This window comes from Salvelinus fontinalis, chromosome 18 (assembly GCF_029448725.1).
Source record: "Salvelinus fontinalis isolate EN_2023a chromosome 18, ASM2944872v1, whole genome shotgun sequence".
NCBI lineage: Eukaryota > Metazoa > Chordata > Actinopteri > Salmoniformes > Salmonidae > Salvelinus > Salvelinus fontinalis.
In genome coordinates, this window is record NC_074682.1 from 26,349,244 (window position 1) to 26,372,662 (window position 23,419).

Below are 23,419 nucleotides of genomic sequence, written 5' to 3' on the forward strand. Positions count from 1 at the left end.
TCGCATGGGGCTTTCCCTTATTCACCTGATGCAAATGAATCAAAACTTCACTCCAGCCTTGCGATCTCAAGGATCCTGTTGAAAACCTATTTAAAGCAGCCAGTCAAGACTCGGCTCTAGTCTACTCTACAAACTGGTATCAGCATCTGAACTTTTATCAGTGGAATAGTCTTCATGCAGGTGATGATGAGGGTGTTTATGCCAATGCATCTCTCTGCTCTTCTCCTTCTCCCTCTCCTCTCTCATGTGGTGGAGAAGTTCAGTGACGTTTGATTGTCAGGGATTCTTCATGGAGGAGACGACTCCAAATATCTCAGGTATTTTGGTTGATGGGAACGTCCAGGACCAGAACCGCTTTATGCCGATTTGCCAGTTGTACAAGAACAAATACAGGTATGCAACCCTCTACGACACAAAAAAACGTATCCCTGTGTTCTCAGCCTACACCTTCATTGGTGCTACTAAAGGCAGACCAAATGTAACATGGATGATAGAACCTCAGCTTGAAGGGGGAAACGAGACAATGAGTCTGGAGTCAAAATGTGTAAATTACACATCAGGCTGTGAACAAGGACTATAGGAACTCACTGAACACAACAGGGGTGAACAGAGGTCACCTGTTCCCAGATTTGCACACGTTAGACAATGATACCAAGATTTCCACCTTCACCCTGACCAACAGTGTTCCTCAGGTAGTGTCCTCCAACAGCAGGAGCTGGTGTCGTATGGAGTGCAAAGTCAGACAGAGGCTTTTGGATAACTGCAATGATAATAACAATAAGACAAAAGGCTTTGTGGTGACCGGAGCGGTGCCCAGTAATGGCACTGTGAACTAGACTCTGAACAGAGTGAACATCCCATCTCTCCTGTGGACAGCCTACTGTTATTTCAACAGCAAGGTGGGACAGACTGAACAGTGGATGGCCGAAGCACACTGGAGTTTGAACGAAAGGGAGGAACCCCCAAAAAAAGACTTGCCCCCGAAAACCCTGGCAGAGCTGCATGACATGCTGAACTCATTCTACCCAGGTGTCCGGCTGTTTCCAGAGCACTGTCTGAGAGATTTTATGTCTGAGGACAGGGGACTTAAAAACCTTGAAGATTGTGAGTGTCTCTCCACCTCCCCCTCAACCAGCATTGTTACTACTGCTCACTCTTGCGGTGATCTGGGGTTCAAAGGTCCTGCCCTTTGTTTATGGGTCCTGGTGATGTGGTGCGCATTGTAAGCATGGGGACCACATTTGACCTGTGCTTGAGTTAAGTTCATCAACCTCATTCAAGACAATCATCCAACTTTGTCTAGGCAGGAAGGAATTTGGTTTTATATGTGTATATATTTTTTGAGGGGGGGGGGGTTCTAAATGTATATTCCGATACACCAACAGCAGTTAAATGTTTTCTTGGGATTGAATAGTTAACATGCTTTGACTCACTTGATCTATCATTGCAATGCCATTTTTTTTAAATGCCACAAATTGTATCACTACATTATGAATATCATACTAAAGTAATAAATCAAATTTTTTTTTTGAATGTGCAGTTTTGTAGTAAATCCAGTGAGAAACGTGGGCGTTTGGATACTTCCAAGATGAGGATATCTTAATTAACTTGTTCCAACTTGTTCATCTCAGATCAGTGTTTACCATGTAGTGGAACCCCTGCGTTCACCTATACAATTGTGTTGGATCAGATATTATAGTTCAAGGAAGAAATATGCACTTGAAAACTAGTTAAACTTCCTGCTTTTCAAAATGACTTGTTCTCCCATTTCTTAAAGTATGTCAAAGTACAGCAGCTGCTTTCTAAAAAACAGAAATTAGATCAATACCAACTAGCACCATTGACAACAGATAACACTTATTTGAAGACATTCTAGACAATTGTCAATTCAACATTTTTAGAATATAAATTTAATAGGTGACATTTGCATCCTCACAACACAATAGGAAGAGGAAATTAAATGAAAAACTACAAAACAAAGGAGGACTGCATCATCCATATCACTGGCTGTGGAAACAGTGAAGTAGTTTGTCCAAACGTGACCATCTCCAGCCACAGAGGGAAAAGCTCCTCAAAACACTGGTACACACATACTTCGCAATAGTGAGATCCTGACAGCCTAGCATGTGGTCCTTCTAAACGAGTGTCATTTTGACCTAGGATTCAGAACCAGGTAAATGCTGTTCCAACTGCCTGCTCCTTGTCAACACATAGAAGGTAAAAGTCAGTGAGAATAAGAACGCTGGGTCTCAATACTCAATGGCTTCCTTCCTAGTGGAAATGTATCCATTTCTTTCACCTATCAGTGATCACGAAGAAAAACGGGGTGAAGAGAGGAAGCCATTTAAAGAGTATTGAGACATGGTTCGCCCCGGTAGTTGACATCATATCCCTGAACGTCCAGTGGCTGAGGAGAAGAACAATCCATTTGTGATCCATCAGTCAACTATTTTTGTTGACTTGAAGCCATCCCCAGTGAGGGCATCAGTTCAACAGAGCAAGGGAGGAGAAAAGTTTTCATTTTGATTCTGTTAGTCTTCCTCAGACTGATTAGCCAAGTCTCTCCCTTATAGTTGTTAAAAACAGGACATATTTCACACATATCCATAAATGACTGATGGTTGTAGCGTTACTGGAAGTGGTCATGAAACATTTCCTTGGCATAGAATCCAGGCCAGCACCTCCTTGTGAGTGCGAGGTGTAACAGGTTCTGTGTTCCATTGAACGGGGTAATGGTAAAACACACTCACACGGAAACGTGAAAACTGCAGACCTAATGAGCACAGATGATAGGTTGACTTGTCTGTGATGTCACCTCACTTACACAACCCAAGTATTTGCAGCAGAGTTCCAAGAAGCATAATTTTTTTCCACCCCAAAAAATGCACTTGTGCTCCATGTGTAACTCTGAATCACCAATGCAGCATGTGCTCAGTCACGAATTAGCAAAATCTACTTTCCTGGCTGATACATGTTGTTGATGACTAAATGTGCTCTTTTAGCTATATATGTGCTAACTAACATAAACAATGGCTAATGCCTTTTGGCATGTGTAAATAGTTGATTAAAATACAGAATACCACTTATTCAATTTCACTTTCCATTTTGACCACCTGACTGGCTCGCATAGAATTCCAGGACTTTGCGCCAATTCCAAGAAAGCATATCAAGAACGCGACAAGGAGCCTGGTCTGGTTTAGTTTTGTGAAGCATGGCCAACAGAACAGGGCAACACAGAAATAATAAAGAGAAGGAAACCCTGAATGGAGGTTGGCGGGGAAAAAGATAGGAGACATGGGGATCGATAGTGTTGTTGGAGACTTGAAGTTCCCTCTGTAAACACACAACCACAAAAAACAAAAATAAATGATCTAAACAATACCAAGCTCAAGCTGAGGAGCAGTTTGAGTGAGCCCTCTCCAGGGATGTAGTAGTAAAGACATAAGGTGGGTAAACGCTGAATGAGTGCCAACATTTTTCACAACATATAGAGGTGCGTAGACGGCGTTAAGGTGCGTTTATCCTCCACTACATCCCTGGTTCTCTCCCAGTGAGAGTCTATGGAGGCCCTGAGGTTTGGAGGCAGGGAAAGGAAGGATGGAAAGAGTGAAGGAGGATGTAACACTCCGGTGGTTCTGTGTCCGAGACGGCACATCCTCTCAGTATAAAGGCTAATAGTCATAACGTTTTGCTACGGAAAACAAAAATGAGCATTTCTTACTGGACAATTGAAGATGGTAGTCCATTCCTGTTTCAGTCCATTTTGGTACCTAATGAACACCCCCCAGTTCTACAGGGATCAGAGTTCAGAGGTGAAACAGGAGGTGTGGGGTGAAGGTGGGGTCGGTCAGGGCAGAGTTTGTGTTATGTCTGTAGGTTAAAGTTGATCGCCTTAAGAGTGAACAAACACACAAACGGACAGAACGACTGAGGCTGGCTGGCTGACAAAGCAGTGAGGGTGATAAGACAGAGACAGAAAGAAACATTGACAGAGCAAGACAGCATGCTAGACAAAACCCGAGATTCAGCCATCCAGACAGTGAGACAGACTGAGAGAAAGCGCCAGATAGCCAGACGTTAATCTTTCATTTTGTGTTGTACATGGTATGAAGGGGCCAAGAGGGGACCAAGTTCAGTGAGTTTATCTTGAAAATTAAAGATTTATGCCCAGAACATTCTTCTAGCAAATACATCTAGTGACATGACAAAAAGCACAGTTGTTGGACATAAACAAAAGCAACCGCACCCAATGCTGTAAAGCAACACGAACACCACATTTCATTTAGCAGCATCTTTCTTGTGTGTGCTCCGTTATCAGAGGCACTGCAATACCGGGTGGTTCCGTAGAGCAGACAGATTAAGCCCATTTTCCATCTCCCCGTTCTAAAATTTGTTCAGATTCTAAACTGACAAGAACAGATACTACACTTGATCTTAGCCTAAAAGGCGGAGATTATCTGCACATTTTGCAACAAACTAGCTCCCCTGGGGTTTGGATGTTTGTTTGTGTTAATGTTCAACAACTATATTCTTTCTATCACGCTATCAGACCAGGGAGGCAGGCTTTGACTATATGACCATTGAATAAGGAAACCAAAAGCATGCGTTAAAGTCACATTTCAAAAGGAGAAATTAAAACATTTGACTCCATCTGTGCTAAAAATATAATTTTAACTACACAAATTATACTCGCTGAGATATTCAATATTTTTCGTTGTTGTACGCGCCTTTAATTGGAATCCACTCAAATTGAGGAGTCCTATTTGTCCAGTTATTATTTGACTATCAATGCACCAGACGACGTACATATGTTTATCTTAGGGGATGTTCTAAGCTTAACAGGATCAGAAGGGAGGCTAGGATTGGACGTAGCAGGGTGTAAGGCGTCAATTTAAGGCGTCCATCATCATCATCATCAAGAGTCCTCGTTCCCAGAATCCTCCTGGTCGTCGTCATAGCAGCGAGTAGAGACGCCTCCTCCTTCACTTGTCCCACCTGCCTCTCCTCCTGACTCCATGTCATTATCTTCCTCCTCTTCATCGTCTTCTTCCTCCTCCTCCATGTCATCGTCGTAGAGGTCGTCGTAGAGTAGGTCTGAGCTGCTGTCCTGGGAGGGAACCCGGGTCTGGACGCAGTACTCTGCCAGCGTGGTGGGTACCTTGACACCGTCGCGCTCCGCCTCCGCCACCGTGGACACCACCTGCTTCCTGTGGGAGGGGAAGAGAAGTCATAAAGGTTTCACCCACTGTGTGTGTATGGAAGGGCTGTCCCCGGCAAAAACAAATCTTGGTCAACCGAGAGTCATCCTGTGCTTTCGACCAATCGATTGGTCAAAATGTTTAAACGTATAGACAGACGACACACCCTGTGTTTGAATAAAACCAACTACATACGCACTGAGCTTGTCTGATGCTTTAAGCACACGGTTTGATTAAATAATTAAGACACAAATGGCTCAAGAAAGAGCCCAATGGTCACACTGTGTTAAAAAATGTTTCACAGTGAGAGCCTGTGTGACTGACAAGTTGTCTCGCTCTCCTCCATAATGCAGCAAAAAGGCACCACAGCACAGCAAGTGTGTATTGCTCTGTCCGTGCTGAAACATCATTACAGCCATTTAGTTGATTACTTGTTTAACTGAAAAAAGTTATTATATATATATATATACACACTGCTCAAAAATAAAAGGGAACACTAAAATAACACATCCTAGATCTGAATGAATGAAATATTCTTATTAAATACTTTTTTCTTTACATAGTTGAATGTGCTGACAACAAAATCACACAATTATCAATGCAAATCAAATTTATCAACCCATGGAGGTCTGGATTTGGAGTCACACTCAAAATTAAAGTGGAAAACAACACTACAGGCTGATCCAACTTTGATGTAATGTCCTTAAAACAAGTCAAAATGAGGCTCAGTAGTGTGTGTGGCCTCCACGTGCCTGTAAGACCTCCCTACAACGCCTGGGCATGCTCCTGATGAGGTGACAGATGGTCTCCTGAGGAATCTCCTCCCAGACCTGGACTAAAGCATCCGCCAACTCCTGGACAGACTGTGGTGCAACGTGGCGTTGGTGGATGGAGCGAGACATGATGTCCCAGATGTGCTCAATTGGATTCCGGTCTGAGGAACGGGCGGGCCAGTCCATAGCATCAATGCCTACCTCTTACAGGAACTGCTGACACACTCCAGCCACATGAGGTCTAGCATTGTCTTGCATTAGGAGGAACCCAGGGCCAACCGCACCAGCATATGGTCTCACAAGGGGTCTGAGGATCTCATCTCGGTACCTACGCCTCATGCATGTCAACATCAGAAGCCTCCTCCCTAAGTTTGCCTTACTCACCGCTTTAGCACACTCTGCCAACCCTGATGTCCTCGCCGTGTCCGAATCCTGGCTTAGGAAGGCCACCAAAAATTCTGAGATATCCATACCCAACTATAACACTTTCCGTCAAGATAGAACTGCCAAAGGGGGAGGAGTTGCAATCTACTGCAGAGATAGCCTGCAAAGTTCTGTCATACTTTCCAGGTCTATGCCCAAACAGTTTAAACTTCTAATTTTAAAAATTAATCTCTCCAGAAATAAGTCTCTCACTGTTGCCGCCTGCTACCGACCCCCCTCAGCTCCCAGCTGTGCCCTGGACACCATCTGTGAATTGATCGCTCCCCATCTAGCTTCAGAGTTTGTTCTGTTAGGTGACCTAAACTGGGATATGCTTAACACCCCGGCAGTCCTACAATCTAAGCTTGATGCCCTCAATCTCACACAAATCATCAAGGAACCCACCAGGTACAACCCTAAATCCGTAAACATGGGCACCCTAATAGACATTATCCTGACCAACTTGCCCTCCAAATACACCTCTGCTGTCTTCAATCAAGATCTCAGCGATCACTGCCTCATTGCCTGTATCCGCCACGGGTCCGCGGCCAAACGACCACCCCTCATCACTGTCAAACGCTCCCTAAAACACTTCTGCGAGCAGGCCTTTCTAATCGACCTGGCCCGGGTACCCTGGAAGGATATTGACCTCATCCCGTCAGTTGAGGATGCCTGGTCATTCTTTAAAAGTTACTTCCTCACCATATTAGACAAGCATGCTCCGTTCAAAAAATGCAGAACCAAGAACAGATATAGCCCTTGGTTCACTCCAGACCTGACTGCCCTCGACCAGCACAAAAACATCCTGTGGCGAACTGCAATAGCATCGAAGAGCCCCCGCGATATGCAACTGTTCAGGGAAGTCAGGAACCAATACACGCAGTCAGTCAGGAAAGCAAAGGCCAGCTTTTTCAAGCAGAAATTTGCATCCTGTAGCTCTAACTCCAAAAAGTTCTGGGATACTGTAAAGTCCATGGAAAACAAGAGCACCTCCTCCCAGCTGCCCACTTCACTGAGGCTAGGTAACACGGTCACCACTGATAAGTCCATGATAATCGAAAACTTCAACAAACATTTCTCAATGGCTGGCCATGCCTTCCTCCTGGCGACTCCAACCTTGGCCAACAGCCCCTCCCCCCCCGCTGCTACTCGCCCAAGCCTCCCCAGCTTCTCCTTTACCCATATCCAGATAGCAGATGTTCTGAAAGAGCTGGAAAACCTGGACCCATACAAATCAGCTGGGCTTGACAATCTGGACCCCCTATTTCTGAAACTGTCCGCCGCCATTGTCGCACCCCCTATTACCAGCCTGTTCAACCTCTCCTTCGTATCATCTGAGATCCCCAAGGATTGGAAAGCTGCCGCGGTCATCCCCCTCTTCAAAGGGGGAGACACCCTGGACCCAAACTGTTACAGACCTATATCCATCCTGCCCTGCCTATCTAAGGTCTTCGAAAGCCAAGTCAACAAACAGATCACTGACCATCTCGAATCCCACCGTACCTTCTCCGCTGTGCAATCCGGTTTCCGAGCCGGTCACGGGTGCACCTCAGCCACGCTCAAGGTACTAAACGATGTCATAACCGCCATCGATAAAAGACATTACTGTGCAGCCGTCTTCATCGACCTGGCCAAGGCTTTCGACTCTGTCAATCACCATATTCTTATCGGCAGACTCAGTAGCCTCGGTTTTTCTAATGACTGCCTTGCCTGGTTCACCAACTACTTTGCAGACAGAGTTCAGTGTGTCAAATCGGAGGGCATGTTGTCCGGTCCTCTGGCAGTCTCTATGGGGGTACCACAGGGTTCAATTCTCGGGCCGACTCTTTTCTCTGTATACATCAATGATGTTGCTCTTGCTGCGGGCGATTCCCTGATCCACCTCTATGCAGACGACACCATTCTGTACACTTCCGGCCCTTCCTTGGACACTGTGCTATCTAACCTCCAAACGAGCTTCAATGCCATACAACACTCCTTCCGTGGCCTCCAACTGCTCTTAAACGCTAGTAAAACCAAATGAATGCTTTTCAACCGTTCGCTGCCTGCACCCGCACGCCCGACTAGCATCACCACCCTGGACGGTTCCGACCTAGAATATGTGGACATCTATAAGTACCTAGGTGTCTGGCTAGACTGCAAACTCTCCTTCCAGACTCATATCAAACATCTCCAATCCAAAATCAAATCTAGAGTCGGCTTTCTATTCCGCAACAAAGCCTCCTTCACTCACGCCGCCAAACTTACCCTAGTAAAACTGACTATCCTACCGATCCTCGACTTCGGCGATGTCATCTACAAAATAGCTTCCAACACTCTACTCAGCAAACTGGATGCAGTTTATCACAGTGCCATCCGTTTTGTTACTAAAGCACCTTATACGACCCACCACTGCGACCTGTATGCCCTAGTCGGCTGGCCCTCGCTACATGTTCGTCGTCAGACCCACTGGCTCCAGGTCATCTACAAGGCTATGCTAGGTAAAGTGCCGCCTTATCTCAGTTCACTGGTCACGATGGCTACACCCACCCGTAGCACGCGCTCCAGCAGGTGTATCTCACTGATCATCCCTAAAGCCAAAACCTCATTTGGACGCCTTTCCTTCCAGTTCTCTGCTGCCTGCGACTGGAACGAATTGCAAAAATCTCTGAAGTTGGAGACTTATCTCCCTCAACAACTTTAAAAATCTGCTATCCGAGCAGCTAACCGATCGCTGCAGCTGTACATAGTCCATCTGTAAACTACCCACCCAATTTACCTACCTCACCCCCATACTGCTTTTATTTATTTACTTTTCTGCTCTTTTGCACACCAGTATCTCTTCTTGCACATGATCATCTGATGATTTATCACTCCAGTGTTAATCTGCTAAATTGTAATTACTCGATTTATTGCCTACCTCATGCCTTTTGCACACATTGTATATAGATTCTCTTTTTTCTACCATGTTATTGACTTGTTTATTGTTTACTCCATGTGTAACTCTGTGTTGTTGTCTGTTCACACTGCTATGCTTTATCTTGGCCAGGTCGCAGTTGCAAATGAGAACTTGTTCTCAACTAGCCTACCTGGTTAAATAAAGGTGAAATAAATAAAAAAATAATGGCAGTCAGGCTACCTCTGGCGAGCACATGGAGGGCTGTGCGGCCCCCCAAAGAAATGCCACCCCACACCATGACTGACCCACCGCCAAACCGGTCATGCTGGAGGATATTGCAGGCAGCAGAACGTTCTCCACGGCGTCTCCAGACTCTGTCACGTCTGTCACATGTGCTCAGTGTGAACCTGCTTTCATCTGTGAAGAGCACAGGGCGCCAGTGGCGAATTTGCCAATCTTGGTGTTCTCTGGCAAATGCCAAACGTCCTGCACGGCGTTGGGCTGTAAGCACAACCCCCACCTGTGGACGTCGGGCCCTCATACCACCCTCATGGAGTCTGTTTCTGACCGTTTGAGCAGACACATGCACATTTGTGGCCTGCTGGAGGTCATTTTGCAGGGCTCTGGCAGTGCTCTTCCTTGCACAAAGGCGGAGGTAGCGGTCCTGCTGCTGGGTTGTTGCCCTCCTACGGCCTCCTCCACATCTCCTAATGTACTGGCCTGTCTCCTGGTAGCGCCTGCATGCTCTAGACACTACGCTGACAGACACAGCAAACCTTCTTGCCACAGCTCGCATTGATGTGCCATCCTGGATGAGCTGCACTACCTGAGCCACTTGTGTGGGTTGTAGACTCCGTCTCATGCTACCACTAGAGTGAAAGCACCGCCAGCATTCAAAAGTGACCAAAACATCAGCCAGGAAGCATAGGAACTGAGAAGTGGTCTGTGGTCACCACCTGCAGAATCACTCCTTTTTTGGGGGTGTCTTGCTAATTGCCTATAATTTCCACCTTTTGTCTATTCCATTTGCACAACAGCATGTGAAATTTATTGTCAATCAGTGTTGCTTCCTAAGTGGACAGTTTGATTTCACAGAAGTGTGATTGACTTGGAGTTACATTGTGTTGTTTAAGTGTTCCCTTTATTTTTTTGAGCAGTGTATATAAATACAATTTTAAAAAACACTAAATGTACGAGAGAAATTTGTATATATATATATATATATATATATATATATATATATATAGCCTTTATTACAGCATACTAATTATTCAATGCTCCATTTATTTAATTTCAAAACTAAAATGATTGATTGCATTTCAAAACATGAATGTCTCGTATGCTGTGTGATGACATGAACAAATTAATAATTGATCCACCGATACAGTAGCCTATATATTGAATTATAGGCCTAAGTAAGTTACAGTATTAAGACTAAACAGGATGCACTCTTAGGCCTACAGCTCGATGGTGGTTATACAAGGCTGCTATTCTAAGCCTACTATTGATAATGACATTACTTATTATTATAATGATGATCATAATAATTGTAATTATAACAATAAGAAGGAGATCAAGAAAAAGGAGAGTATAGGAGCGAGACCTGCGTGCATATGTGTGACAAATAGGTGCTGTTAAATTACAATATTATTTTTCTGCCTGTTTGGAACAGTGTAAACATTAAATAAATAAGTAATACCCGTCTGTTCTAACAAAAACAAATTGTAAAGCCTTTATTGCAGCATAGCAAGGATTAAAAACAGCCGAATCTGTGAAATTGCTTTATGTGATATTTTGCATGAGGCTTGGTGCTCACGGAATAAGTAGGCTATTAAACGGGGCGGCAGGTAGCCTAGTGGTTAGAGCGTTGGACTAGTAACCGAAGGGTTGCAAGCTCGAATCCCCGAGCTGACAAAATGAAAATCTGTGGTTCTGCCCCTGAACAAGGCAGTTAACCCACTGTTCCCTGGTAGGCCATCATTGTAAATAAGAATGTGTTCTTAACTGAACTTAACTGACTTTCCTAGTTAAAGGTTAAAAAAAAAATCATGACATAAATAACACTCAAACAGGCAACAGAAGCAGGATCTATCTTATATAGACATACTGTATATGGATGATTTATAAAGCCAGACTATTGATTATAGACCTAATTAAATTGCGGTTTCTTTCCTCTCTCCTCAATTTTCTTAGACAATTAGGCTGAGGAAAAGGCTGTTTCCTTGTCTCTGCTGCTGCAGCTGTCTCCGCTGCATTGTTCTCAATCCCGATATGATGGTTAACTTAGTTATTATGCACGTAGCAACATAGGGAAAGGCGCCAATTCTACAGGGAACTGAAGATTATGTTTCAGAACAGCAGACAGCGACCGTATCCAACGCGGGAGAAAGGGCATTTGTTATAAAATATTCGATTTATTAGTGTTGCACCAACATTTTTACATTATATAACCACATACAATTTGCATATCACGTCTTAGAGTGATGGACAGTGCCATCCCCACAGCCTCCACAATGGGTTAATCCACTGAGACAGGCATCTTGTGCACCATGAAATAAAATATTGGTCGACCAACAGCCTATCAACCAAACAATCGACCAGTATACTAAATGAGGTCAGCCCTAGTGCGTGTGGGTAAGCCAACTTGTTTGTTGTGAAAAAGGTACTCAATGGTTGGGTATGTTCTTCCTACCTGATAATCTCCGCGTACTCCTTGTCCTTGCCCTTGCTGTCCCTCCACTTGCGGAACATAACTGAGGCATCCACGTTGGCCGGGGAGAAGGTGTTGGGCTCATTCAGCAGAGAGATCACACTCAGCAAGATGGTCCTGTACACACACACGTCACTAATATGACTTGATGTCCTCTAAAACATATCCATTACCTGAACATTACCTTATAGTGTATAGTTTACCTTAGCTTACCTTCTAAGTAATGTGGCCTTTATTTCCTTGAGTGGGTGAGTTATCTGACCTGACTTCCTCTGTGAGAGCAGTGTTACCTCACCATCCCCCAGTGTTGCTCCATTAGATGCTACTTCCTCTGGGTAGTTGGTTAAACACACACTCAGAACTTTCAACCTGCCCCGGTGGTTGAGGAACTGTCCCACGAAGGGTCATGTGTCTTTGACACTTTTACTGCTGTTAGGGACTGTGTCTATTCCTAAGCTCTGCATTTTAAACATTAGACACATATTTGAGCAGTTGTGATGACACACCATATTGTATTTTTGTCTCCCCCAAGTATCCGGTAAGTTGTGAAGTCAATGGCTCTTTCTGCCGATGTAATCCAGTGTCACTTGTATCAACTTATATTGTAAATGTTGATTGTCTTTTTGTGGAAAACTGCTAAAAATTGGTAAGTCTAATCAAATGTTATTTGTCACATGCGCCGAATACAACTTGTGTAGACTTTAGCGTGAAATGCTTGCTTACGAGTCCTTCCCAACGATGCAGAGTTGAAAAATAAAATAGTAACACAAAAACACAAGAATGGAGCTATACACAGGGAGCACCAATGAAGTGAGCTAGACCAACCTACATCAAATACATCTAATAAATCATTTCAAATATGTAAACACGTTGGTTTTATAGCTTGACCCGCATGCAAGGTGGGGGGACTTTTTACTTTTAAGACTATTCCATTGGTTCTGTTGTTCCATTGAGCTAAATTAAGCAAACCTCAAGTATTTATATGTGTTGAACCAGGTTTGGAGCTAGGTGAGGTACCTGACATTCTGAGTGGGGTTCCACCTCTCTGAGGGGAGCTCCCCGCTCTGGGGGTCGTCGACGGGAGGGTGAAGGATGGAGATACACACGTCACCGTTCTGTTGGAACACGACCTGTCAACCTCTGGATGGAGAAAACTCTTCAAATATGTTTGAATTCATATACATTGGGAATACATTAACTGGGCTTAACTCTTACCTCATAGATGTTGGGATGCCACATCTTTGTTAAAAAACGGAAGGTCGGAGGGGAGTAGGGGTAGTCAATGGGGAACTTGATGTGAGACTGATAGAGACACACGGAAATTGCCATCAGCTTCAAACATTTAATTGAATTGACAGCCAAATAACCCTGACAATTACAGTTAGATACAATTCAGCATGAGAATGATCCAGGTTTGTAGGTCATTTTAGTGTGTATGAGTTACTGGGTGCCACGTGTGTGTGTGTTTGTGCCTGCATGTGTACATGTACAGAAGTATGTGCATGCACGTGTGTGACTAAATGTATTTCTCTATCACTACCTCTCACCTGTCTATATGAATTGTGCCAATTCAGCAAAATCCAATCACACACAGAGCTTGTTATATGTGCAAAATTCCAGGCCTGTGCCATCATCACGCTACCATAGCCATTCAATTTGACACAAATATACTGCCTCTCTCCATTGTGTAATCCACTATATAAATGAATCCACTATCAAAATGAAACCAAAGAGAAGTGTGAGAACATTCTGTCCAGCAGCCCCAGCCCTTTGGGGAGCACTGCTCTGCTTCCAGATAGCATTAGCACCATTTCAAAACATGCCGTGTGCAGACATGTTGAGGTCAGTGTAAACTTTACCTTTGACACTCTTCACTACACTCCCCTTTTGGATCAGTTCCCTCTACGGCGCCTATATGTTTAAATTCTAAACAGAGCACCTATAACAGGTGCAAACAGTAGCTTACTTGTTATAGGCATACCTCTGCCTCAACCACTAGCTGAAAACCTAGTCTACAAATCCAGAAAAGGTTGGAATGTGATAATGACATTTAATGATTGTAAACTGGATTTATGGTTGAGAAGGCATCATATAAAAGGATATTTTTGTTATCTGTTAAGACAGTTTTATATCTGGTCCGATAGCCAGACTAAAACATCTGGTTGCCAAAAAAATATTTACACAACCAGTATACAACCTGACCATGAAATCACTCACAAAATATGTTATAATGATCATTGCATCTATGTCAATGCAATCAGTTTTGCCTTCTTGGAAGAGTTTGCATGCCCTGGGCTGGATGTGAACTCTCTCACCAAACTGATATGCTAATGTGGAGGACTAGCCACACTGAATAAGTTATACAGGGAAAAAGGAGAAGAGCCTCATCATGCCCTTCTCTCTCTACCTCTATGCTGAGATGCCATTTATATCCATCCACAGCTAAAAATAGGAGTCTGGAGCATAACGATCACACTGCAAGGGGGACAGAGGCCGGGTAGGAAGGGGGGGGGGGGACAGAGGCCGGGTAGGAAGGGGGGGGGACAGAGGCCGGGTAGGAAGGGGGGGGGACAGAGGCCGGGTAGGAAGGGGGGGGGGGGGAAAGAGGCCGGGTAGGAGGGGGGGGGGGGAACCAGAGGCCGGGTAGGAAGGGGGGGGGGGACAGAGGCCGGGTAGGAAGTGGGGGGGGTACAGAGGCCGGGTAGGAAGGGGGGGGGGGGGACAGAGGCCGGGTAGGAAGGGGGGGGGGACAGAGGCCGGGCAGGAAGGGGGGGGGGGGGGGCAGAGGCCGGGTAGGAAGGGGGGGGGGGGGGGCAGAGGCCGGGTAGGAAGGGGGGGGGGGGGGGGCAGAGGCCGGGTAGGAAGGGGGGGGGGGGCAGAGGCCGGGTAGGAAGGGGGGGGGGCAGAGGCCGGGTAGGAAGAGGGGGGGGGGGCAGAGGCCGGGTAGGAAGAGGGGGGGCAGAGGCCGGGTAGGAAGAGGGGGGGCAGAGGCCGGGTAGGAAGAGGGGGGGCAGAGGCCGGGTAGGAAGGGGGGGGGGGGGGGGGGCAGAGGCCGGGTAGGAAGGGGTGGGGGGACAGAGGCCGGGTAGGAACGGGGTGAGAGGCCGGGTAGGAACGGGGTGGGAGGCCGGGTAGGAACGGGGTGAGAGGCCGGGTAGGAACGGGGTGAGAGGCCGGGTAGGAACGGGGTGAGAGGCCGGGTAGGAACGGGGTGAGAGGCCGGGTAGGAACGGGGTGAGAGGCCGGGTAGGAACGGGGTGAGAGGCCGGGTAGGAACGGGGTGAGAGGCCGGGTAGGAACGGGGTGAGAGGCCGGGTAGGAACGGGGTGAGAGGCCGGGTAGGAACGGGGTGAGAGGCCGGGTAGGAACGGGGTGAGAGGCCGGGTAGGAACGGGGTGAGAGGCCGGGTAGGAACGGGGTGAGAGGCCGGGTAGGAACGGGGTGAGAGGCCGGGTAGGAACGGGGCAAGTGGGAGAATGGAAGACTGAAATAGTGACAGGGAGTGAGAAAGGAGGGAGAAACATCCGAACACGTCATACACACACACACAAACATACTACACAACGTGTTGTGCATCCAATGAATGACCCTCCCTTCCCCATCCCTCTACAGTTGCCTCACCTTAAAGTAGCCTCCCTCGTACAGTGTGTTAGGGGGGCCAAAGATGGCCACCTCCCAGTTGTAAAGGTCCGACTCCTCCACCAGGCCGATGCGGAAGCCCTCAACCGGCTGATCCTGCAGGGACTTGAGTTCCATCATCAGGGCCTTCTGGGAGCTGGGCGTCGAATGGTGGGCCATGGCTATCCCACTTCTGACACCAGTCGGCACATAAAGAGAGGGAGAGTGGTAAATTAGGGGAAAAGGAGAAAGGGATGTTCAGGTAACTTTAAAAAGTGTACAACACTCAAATTTCAGAATTTCCTCCTTGTGGGTTGGCTAATTTAATTACGTTTTAATAATGCCACAACCAAATCAAACAATGCCAAGTTCACGTGTTAGTCGGAACTAGGAAACTCGGAAATGTCAGACTTGCTAAGTGGTTGTAGTTATACACGTGCCGCGTTCAACCAGTTAGCAAGTCAGAAATATTCCTAGTTCAGACAAGCAACTCAACGCGGCACAATAACTGGGCCTTGTTGGCTTACTGGCTACAATAAATACATAGGCATGTAACAATATTATACATGCATATAAGGGAGGCGGTTAAGCTGGAAACTCCCGGGACCTAATGAGCAATATCAACAAACAATAGTTTAACTAAGAAAAGATGTATGAGTTAGGCTATTAAGGACAAGTTGCATGCCGTTTGAGTACAGAGAGGGCAATGACGAGACTAGCAAACGGCAACATCATATGTAATCATTAGTTACGAACTCAAAGCAGAACAAGCTCTGTATTCGTGTAACAAAGCCTGGCGCTGACTGCAACGATTAGGCCTTTGACAACTCAAACGGATTCAAGTTAATGACACACGAATTACCTCTATCCACTCAGCGTTTATACTATATTGTACCGTTTCAATGGGATAAAGCAAGACGTTTCTTTTGTAGCTAACTGCTTAAGCATACACAGTCAAATCAATGGCACATATCAAGTTGTTGACAGTGTTCTATCAAGCTAGGCGACAGGAACACAGTGAAATAATGTTGTCCTCGCGTGGTATTTTTCTTCTTTGTGCCACTCTTTGAACTTGGCGTGTGGGTTAACAACAACGTTAGAACATTATTTTAGCCATTATTGGGTCCAAAACTCTAGCGACGACTTGCTCTCGCTGACATTTACCCAGTCTCGCCTGGTTAACGTTAGCCCCCGTTTGGACAGGCAGGCGCTCAGCTGACTCCCTGCTTGTTTGTTTATCTGCTCTTTTCTGGCAGCTCGAACTTCTCCACACGTCAGCTCAACCCCCACCAAGTAACTTGAAAAAAGAAACAGCCTTCTCTCTCCACAACATTTCCTCCACCGCCACGTCGAGAGGTCTGTAATTTATCGAGCTAACTTTCGTGGAAAAGGCAGTCCGTCGAAGCTTTGCACTTGCGAACTACACTGAATTTGATCGATTTCTATTTTCACCCTATCGATGCTTCCGGCTATCATTGCGCGTGTCTGTCTCTCCACGACGTACTTGCGTAAGATAGACTCACGTCCGACATGCGCGGTCCTCTGAGGTGCAATTTTTTCTTTTCTTGTCTGGTAGGTTTTGTAATGCAATGACAGTTTACACAATTTAACGTAATTTAGGCTTATAGTTTTTCCTCGTGTATAATTTACAGATAGAGTTGAGACTATGGACTGTCAATAGTGACATCAAAATATGGTGAATTGGAACCCATGCACAGATTCTAATCTAGGGCAGGGTTACCCACACTTGGTCCCGGGGGCCTCCCCTGGGTGTACGTTTTGGTTTTTGCCCTAGCACTACACAGCTGATTCAAATAACCAACTCATCATCAAGCTTTGATTATTTGAATCAGCTGTGTAGTGCCTGGGCCAACACCAAAACGTGCACCCAGGGGGCCCCAGGACCGAGTTTGGGAAACCCTAATCTAGGGTATAAAACCCTCAATGGTAATTGGTATGTGTAGGCCTACTCATTGTCAAACTAATACCATTAAAGGAAAAACAAGTTAGTCACTCTAGAACATGTTAGAATGCTTACGCTAGTCTTGTCACCAACGAGAGGTGCGTGTGTGATTCTTTTTGCTGTGCTGGAGAGAGCATTATCGAATCCAAGAGATGGTGCATGCTAGACCCTTCAGAAAGTATTCATACCCCTTGACTCATTACACATTTTGTTGTTACAGCCTGAAATCAAAATGTATTAAATAGTTTTTTCCCCTTACCCATCTACACACAATAACCCATAACAACAACGTGAAAACATGTTTGTAGAAATGTTTGCAAATTTATTGAAAATGAAATACAGAAATATTGAATTTACATAAGTATTCACGCCCCTGAGTCAATACTTTGTAGAAGCACCTTTAGGCAGCAATTACATCTGTGAGTCTTTCTGAGTCTGTAAAAGATTTCCACACCTGGATTGTGCAACATTAACCTTGTTATTTTCAACATTCTTCAAGCACTGTCAAATTGGTTGTTGATCATTGCTAGACAAGCATTTTCAGGTCTTCCCATAGATTTTCAAGTAGGTTTAAGTCAAAACTTGGCCACTCAGGAACATTCACTGTCTTTTTGGTAGGTAACTCCAGTGAAGATTCTGCCTTGTGCTATATGTTATTGTCCTGCTGAAAAGTTCATTAATCTCCCAGTGTCTGGTGGAAAGCAGACTGAACCAGGTTTTCCTCTAGGATTTTTCCTGTGCTTAGCTCCATTCCGTTTATTTTTTATCCTGAACAATTCCCCAGTCCTTAACGATTACACGCATACCCATAACGTGATGCAGCTACCACTATGCTTGAAAATATGGAGAGTGGTACTCAGTAATATGTTGGATTGGATTTGCCCTAAACATATCACTTTGTATTCAGGACAAAAAGTGAATTGCTTTACGACAATTTTTGCAGTATTACTTCAGTGCCTTGTTTCAAACAGGATGCATGTTTTGAAATATTCGTATTTTGTACAAGCTTCCTTCTTTTCACTCTGTCAATTAGGTTAGTATTGTGGAGTAACTACAATGTTGTTCATCCATCCTCAGTTTTCCCCTATCACAGCCATTAAACTCTGTATCGGTTTTAGTCACCATTGGTCTTATGATGAAATCCTCGCCGTCAACTGAGTTAGGAAGGACACATGTGTCTTTGTAGTGGCTGGGTGTATTGATACACCATCCAAAGTGTAATTAATAACTTCACCATGCTCAAAGGGATATTCAATGTCTGCTTTATTGTTTATTTTTACCCATCTACCAATAGGTGCCCTTCTTTGCGAGGCATTGGAAAACCTTACTGGTGTTTGTGGTTGAGTTTGTGTTTGAAATTCACAGCTCGACTGAGGGACCTTACAGATAATAGTGTTTTTTTCCAAATCAAATAAAATGTTATTTGTCACATGCGCCAAATACAACAGGTGTAGTAGACCTTACAGCGAAATGCTTACTTACAAGCAACAATGCAAGAAAAATACATGTTGAATAAAAAACAGGTGAGTAAAATGTTTCTTTTTTAAAATAAAGATTTATTTAAAGAGCAGCAGTAAAATAACTGTACAGGGGGTACCGGTACATGGTCAATGTGTGGTGGCACAGGTTAGTCGAGGTAATTGAGGTAATATGTACATATAGGTACCGCTTGCCGTGCGGTAGCAGAGAGAACAGTCTATGACTAGGGTGGCTGGAGTCTTTGATGATTTTTAGGGCCTTCCTCTGACACCGCCTGGTATACAGGTCCTGAATGGCAGGAAGCTTGGCCCCAGTGATCTACTGGGTCGGACGCACTACCTTCTGTAGTGCCTTACAGTCGGAGGCCAAGCAGTTGCCATACCAGGCAGTGATGGTAGTGATGCAACCACAGCCTCATCGATGAGAATGGGGGCATCATTCAAAAATCATGTTAAACACCATAAATGCACACGAGTCCATGCAACTTATTAAGCAACTTATTATATGACTTGTTAAGCACCTTTTTACTCCTGATCATATTTAGGCTTGCCATAACAAAGGGGTTGAATACTTATTGACTCAAGACATTTCAGCTTTTCATTTTTAATTCATTTATTAAAAAACATAAATCAACTTTGATACAATGGGGTACTGTGTGTAGGCCATTGCATTTTAAAAAGCATTTAATCTATTTCAAATTCAGGCTGTAACACAACAAAATGTGGAAAAAGTAAAGAGGTGTGAACACTTTCTGAAGTACATTCGTAAAGTATTCAGACCCCTTCACTTTTTCCACATTTTGTTATTTTACAGCCTTATTCTAAAATGTATACAATTATTTTTTCCCTCATCAATCTACAAACAATACCACATAATGACAAAGTGAAAACAGTTTTTTTGAAGTTTTACATAACTATTTAGATCCTTTGCTATGAGACTCTAAATGGAGCTCAGGTGCATCCTTTTTTCCATTGATCATCCTTGAAATGTTTCTACAACGTCATTGGAGTCCACCTGTCGTATATTCAATTGGTTGGACATGATTTGGAAAGGCACACACCTGTTTATATAAGGTCCCACAGTTGACAGTGTATGTCAGAGTAAAAACCAAACCATAATGTCGAAGGAATTGTCCGTAGAGCTCTGAGACAGGATTGTGTTGAGGCTCAGATCTGGGGAAGGGTGCCAAAAAAGATCTGCAGCATTGAAGGTCCTCAAGAACACAGTTGCCTCCATCATTCTTAAATGGAAAAAGTTTAGAACCTCCAAGACTCTTCCTAGAGCTGGCTACCCCGCCAATCTGAGCAATTGGGGGAGAAGGGCCTTGGTCAGGGAGGTGACCAAGAACCCGATGGTCACTCTGACAGGATGGGAGGACCTTCCAGAAGGACAACCATCTCTGCAGCTCTCCACCAATCAGACCTTTATGGTAGAGTGGCCAGATGGAAGCCACTCCTCAGTAAAAGGCACGTGACAGCCCGCTTGGAGTTTGCCAAAAGGAACCTCATGACTCTCAGACCATGAGAAACAAGATTCTCTGGTCTGATGAAACCAGGATTGAAGTCTTTGGACTAAATGCCAAGCGTCACGTCTGAACCCTGGCATGATCACTACAGTGAATCATGGTGGTGGCAGCATCATGCAGTGGGGATGTTTTTCAGCAGCAGGGAGACTAGTCACGATCGAGGGAAAGATGAACGGAGCAAAGTACAGAGAGATCCTTGATGAAAACCTGCTACAGCCAAGACAACGCAGGATTGGATTCGGGAAAAAGTCTCTGAATGTCCTTGAGTGGCCCAGCCAGAGCCCGGACTTGAACCTGATCAAACATCTCTGGAGAGACCTGAAAATAGCTGTGCAGCAGCTAGAGGATCTGAGAGGATGAGAGATCTGTCCCCAAATACAGGTGTGACAAGCATGTAGCGTCATGTAATCACTGCCAAACGTGCTTCAACAAAGTACTGAGTAAAGGGCCTGAATACCTATGTGAAATTTCCGTTTTTTATTTTTAATAAATTTGCAAACATTTCTAAAAACCTGTTTTTGCTTTGTCTTTATGGGGTATTGTGTGTAGGTTGATGAGGGGGAAACAATGTAATACATTTTAGAATAAGGCTGTAACGTAACAATATGTAAAAAGTCAAGGGTTCTGAATACTTCACGAATGCACTGTATATGGCTCTGATGCATGTTGCACAAATTAATGGGAAGGATAGACAATCCAAAATTATGATAATCTAGATTTCTCAATCACTAGGTATTGAGGCATTTTCCTAAACTGGATCTTTGCATCATAAAGGCTACTGGTGTACAATACACTTGCATTTGACTGTTGATGACGATGACATCACTATTGATTTGATCATGTCAGTTCTGATTATTATCCTTGATCAAAGCTTTGGAAGGAATATAAGTCTGTGGCTGATCTTAGTTTCATTCAAGGCACAATCTGGGATATTACCTGCTGTTCAATTGTCAACTCAATTAGCATGTCATATTGTAGGGAACTTAGACTAACACCCAGCCATCTCGTCAAGAGACTCAGGATTGAGTTGGGCTACCCCCGAATTCATTATGTTGGTGTTAGAAGTGGGATGGTTCCCTGGTATGGCCATTGAAAGTATGGGCACAAGGGAAGTGTGAGAGTGAAGCATGGGGACATGTTTTTAGAATGAAGGGCGTTGAGTAGTGACCTTGGAACAACACCTTACCTGGACCTATTTGTGTAATGCATAAGGTGTTGGACTAACAGTCACATGGACCTGGGTTTGGATTTGAGAGTGGCTACATTTCCCCAGCACCATCCCTTAACTTTATACCAAACCAAACCTTAGAATTGTGGCTTTAAAGAGATTTGTAGCCGTGATCAGATGAAGCTTTAGTGCTATTTTGTTCTGAAAGGTCTTCATGCATAATGCTGATGTATCTCATGGTGATACGCTTTTGGGCAATATCATACCAACATTGGATCCCAAGCCAGTCACTGTTTTATGAAAATTATCAATAAACTCAACGACATTGGCATGGTTATGGTTCTCAAGGGAACACTAACCATGCTTTCCATGTAAACACTTGACTGACTAGCCATCATGATCTCCTGATCCCTATTCAGTTCAGACGATATTCGAGGGGATTAAATAATGAATGAATCCAGAGTAGATGACAAAAATCTTATAAAGAAAATGTCTGGGAACATCTCTTCAGTGTAGCCAAAGGATGATAGACAAAAAAAAAAATACTATACATTGCACTGGCATGTGCCATTTTTGATTTAATTAGATTTTTTTATTTAACAAAATTACATTTTGTGTTTTCTGAGAGAAATTACATTCGTTGTCCAATTTCTGTTATGGTTGTGTAATCCAAAAGTGTATAATTTTCAATTTTTATGTAAAAAATATCTTACAAAAAGGTACACAACAAACTATTATGTGCAATTAAATGTGATGAGAGAATGCTGTGAATAAAATTACATAGCACCCTGTATGTTTATTTATCTACACTTGTGTCGTCATCAAGTGAAAACGTGACTTCAAACAGGAACCATAGGAAGGAAGGCGAATAAATCAAGATGGCGTTCCACTATGAAGCAAGAAAGAGATTTCGATTCCAATAACATTTATTTTAATATAAAGTTTGAAGAAGGTGTCTTTGCTTTGAGGTGTGCGTACGTTTTTGGAGAAGCAAGACGGAGCAGATAATACGGGTAAGGGGGTTAAGGGAAGATGTTATCTGTTTTCTTTCAGGGGCGGTGGCGGAGAGGGAGTGAACTAGCCAGCACTGTTTAGTGTAGGCCACCAAACTAACATTAGCTAACAAACGTTACCTAAAATGTCCACATCGAATATTCTTTATTTCTGATTGTATTCCTAGCTAGCTATGTTCCAGACTTTCAGTTAAGGTTTACGTTAACTTGTGGGTTATTTTGTGTCAGCTATCTAGCTAACGTTAGCTGGTCATGAAAAAGTTAGTTAGCTCATTTGTAGCTAACGTATTAATGTTAGCTAACTAGCTATAGGAGTCTGACTAAGTTACCGTCCTATGCTATGTTAGCCTGCTGTCTTTATCCTCTTGAATTATCTTAATCCAACAGTTACTCGCCACTTGCTTCCCAAGGATAAATCACTCAAAATACCAGCTAACTAGGTCGATAGTCACAAACTGAGACAACCGAGCTAGCTGTCTACAGTCAGTAAGGGGTACTTTTATAGCCATTCTGACATCTAGAAAATACACCTTACTGACTGTGGACTGTCATAGTTAGTTACGTTTTAGAGTGCTTTCTTTACACATCACATATATTTCATTAATTAATTACTTAGCTAGTTACTGGAATGTTACTTCATAAAAAGTTGGAGCTACTCTTGCTACCTCTGT

The 23,419-nt window shown here is 44.2% G+C and overlaps 2 protein-coding genes and 1 pseudogene across 4 annotated transcripts in view; 1 reads left to right on the forward strand and 2 right to left on the reverse strand.

The window, feature by feature from the left end:
* Nucleotides 1-1,887: 1,887 nt before the first annotated feature.
* Nucleotides 1,888-17,089, reverse strand: ube2r2 (ubiquitin-conjugating enzyme E2R 2). Of its 3 annotated transcripts, none has more exons than XM_055868781.1 (6): nt 16,765-17,089; nt 15,604-15,793; nt 13,198-13,284; nt 13,000-13,097; nt 11,965-12,099; nt 1,888-5,207 (listed from the first exon to the last, which is right to left on the reverse strand). In XM_055868781.1, the coding sequence occupies exons 2-6, from the start codon at nt 15,778-15,780 to the stop codon at nt 4,916-4,918; spliced, it is 789 nt and encodes a 262-aa protein (XP_055724756.1). In that variant the 5' UTR covers nt 15,781-15,793; nt 16,765-17,089; the 3' UTR covers nt 1,888-4,915. The 3 variants fall into 3 exon arrangements, with proteins under 3 accessions (XP_055724756.1, XP_055724755.1, XP_055724757.1); XM_055868780.1 differs by having other exon boundaries at nt 16,496-17,089; XM_055868782.1 differs by having other exon boundaries at nt 16,463-17,089.
* LOC129816083 (U2 spliceosomal RNA) lies at nt 4,299-4,459 on the reverse strand (annotated as a pseudogene).
* Nucleotides 17,090-22,566: 5,477 nt separating the features above from the next.
* Nucleotides 22,567-23,419, forward strand: part of LOC129815217 (ubiquitin-associated protein 1-like) — a 30,230-nt gene continuing 29,377 nt past the window's right edge. Inside the window, exon 1 of the mRNA XM_055868791.1 lies at nt 22,567-22,748. The gene's annotated coding sequence lies outside the window, so the exon portion shown is untranslated. The remainder of the gene's footprint in view (nt 22,749-23,419) is intronic.

Excerpts from the sequence above, each read along its gene's own strand:
- ube2r2 (XM_055868780.1), bottom strand. The coding sequence starts at position 16,548 with ATGCTTAAGCAGTTAGCTACAAAAGAAACGTCTTGCTTTATCCCATTG. Across the intron at positions 13,285-15,603 it reads ACGAGGGAGGCTACTTTAAG|TCTCACATCAAGTTCCCCAT; the intron begins GTGAGGCAACTG and ends TGTCTCTATCAG. Across the intron at positions 5,208-11,964 it reads GAGTACGCGGAGATTATCAG|GAAGCAGGTGGTGTCCACGG; the intron begins GTAGGAAGAACA and ends CCCCTCCCACAG.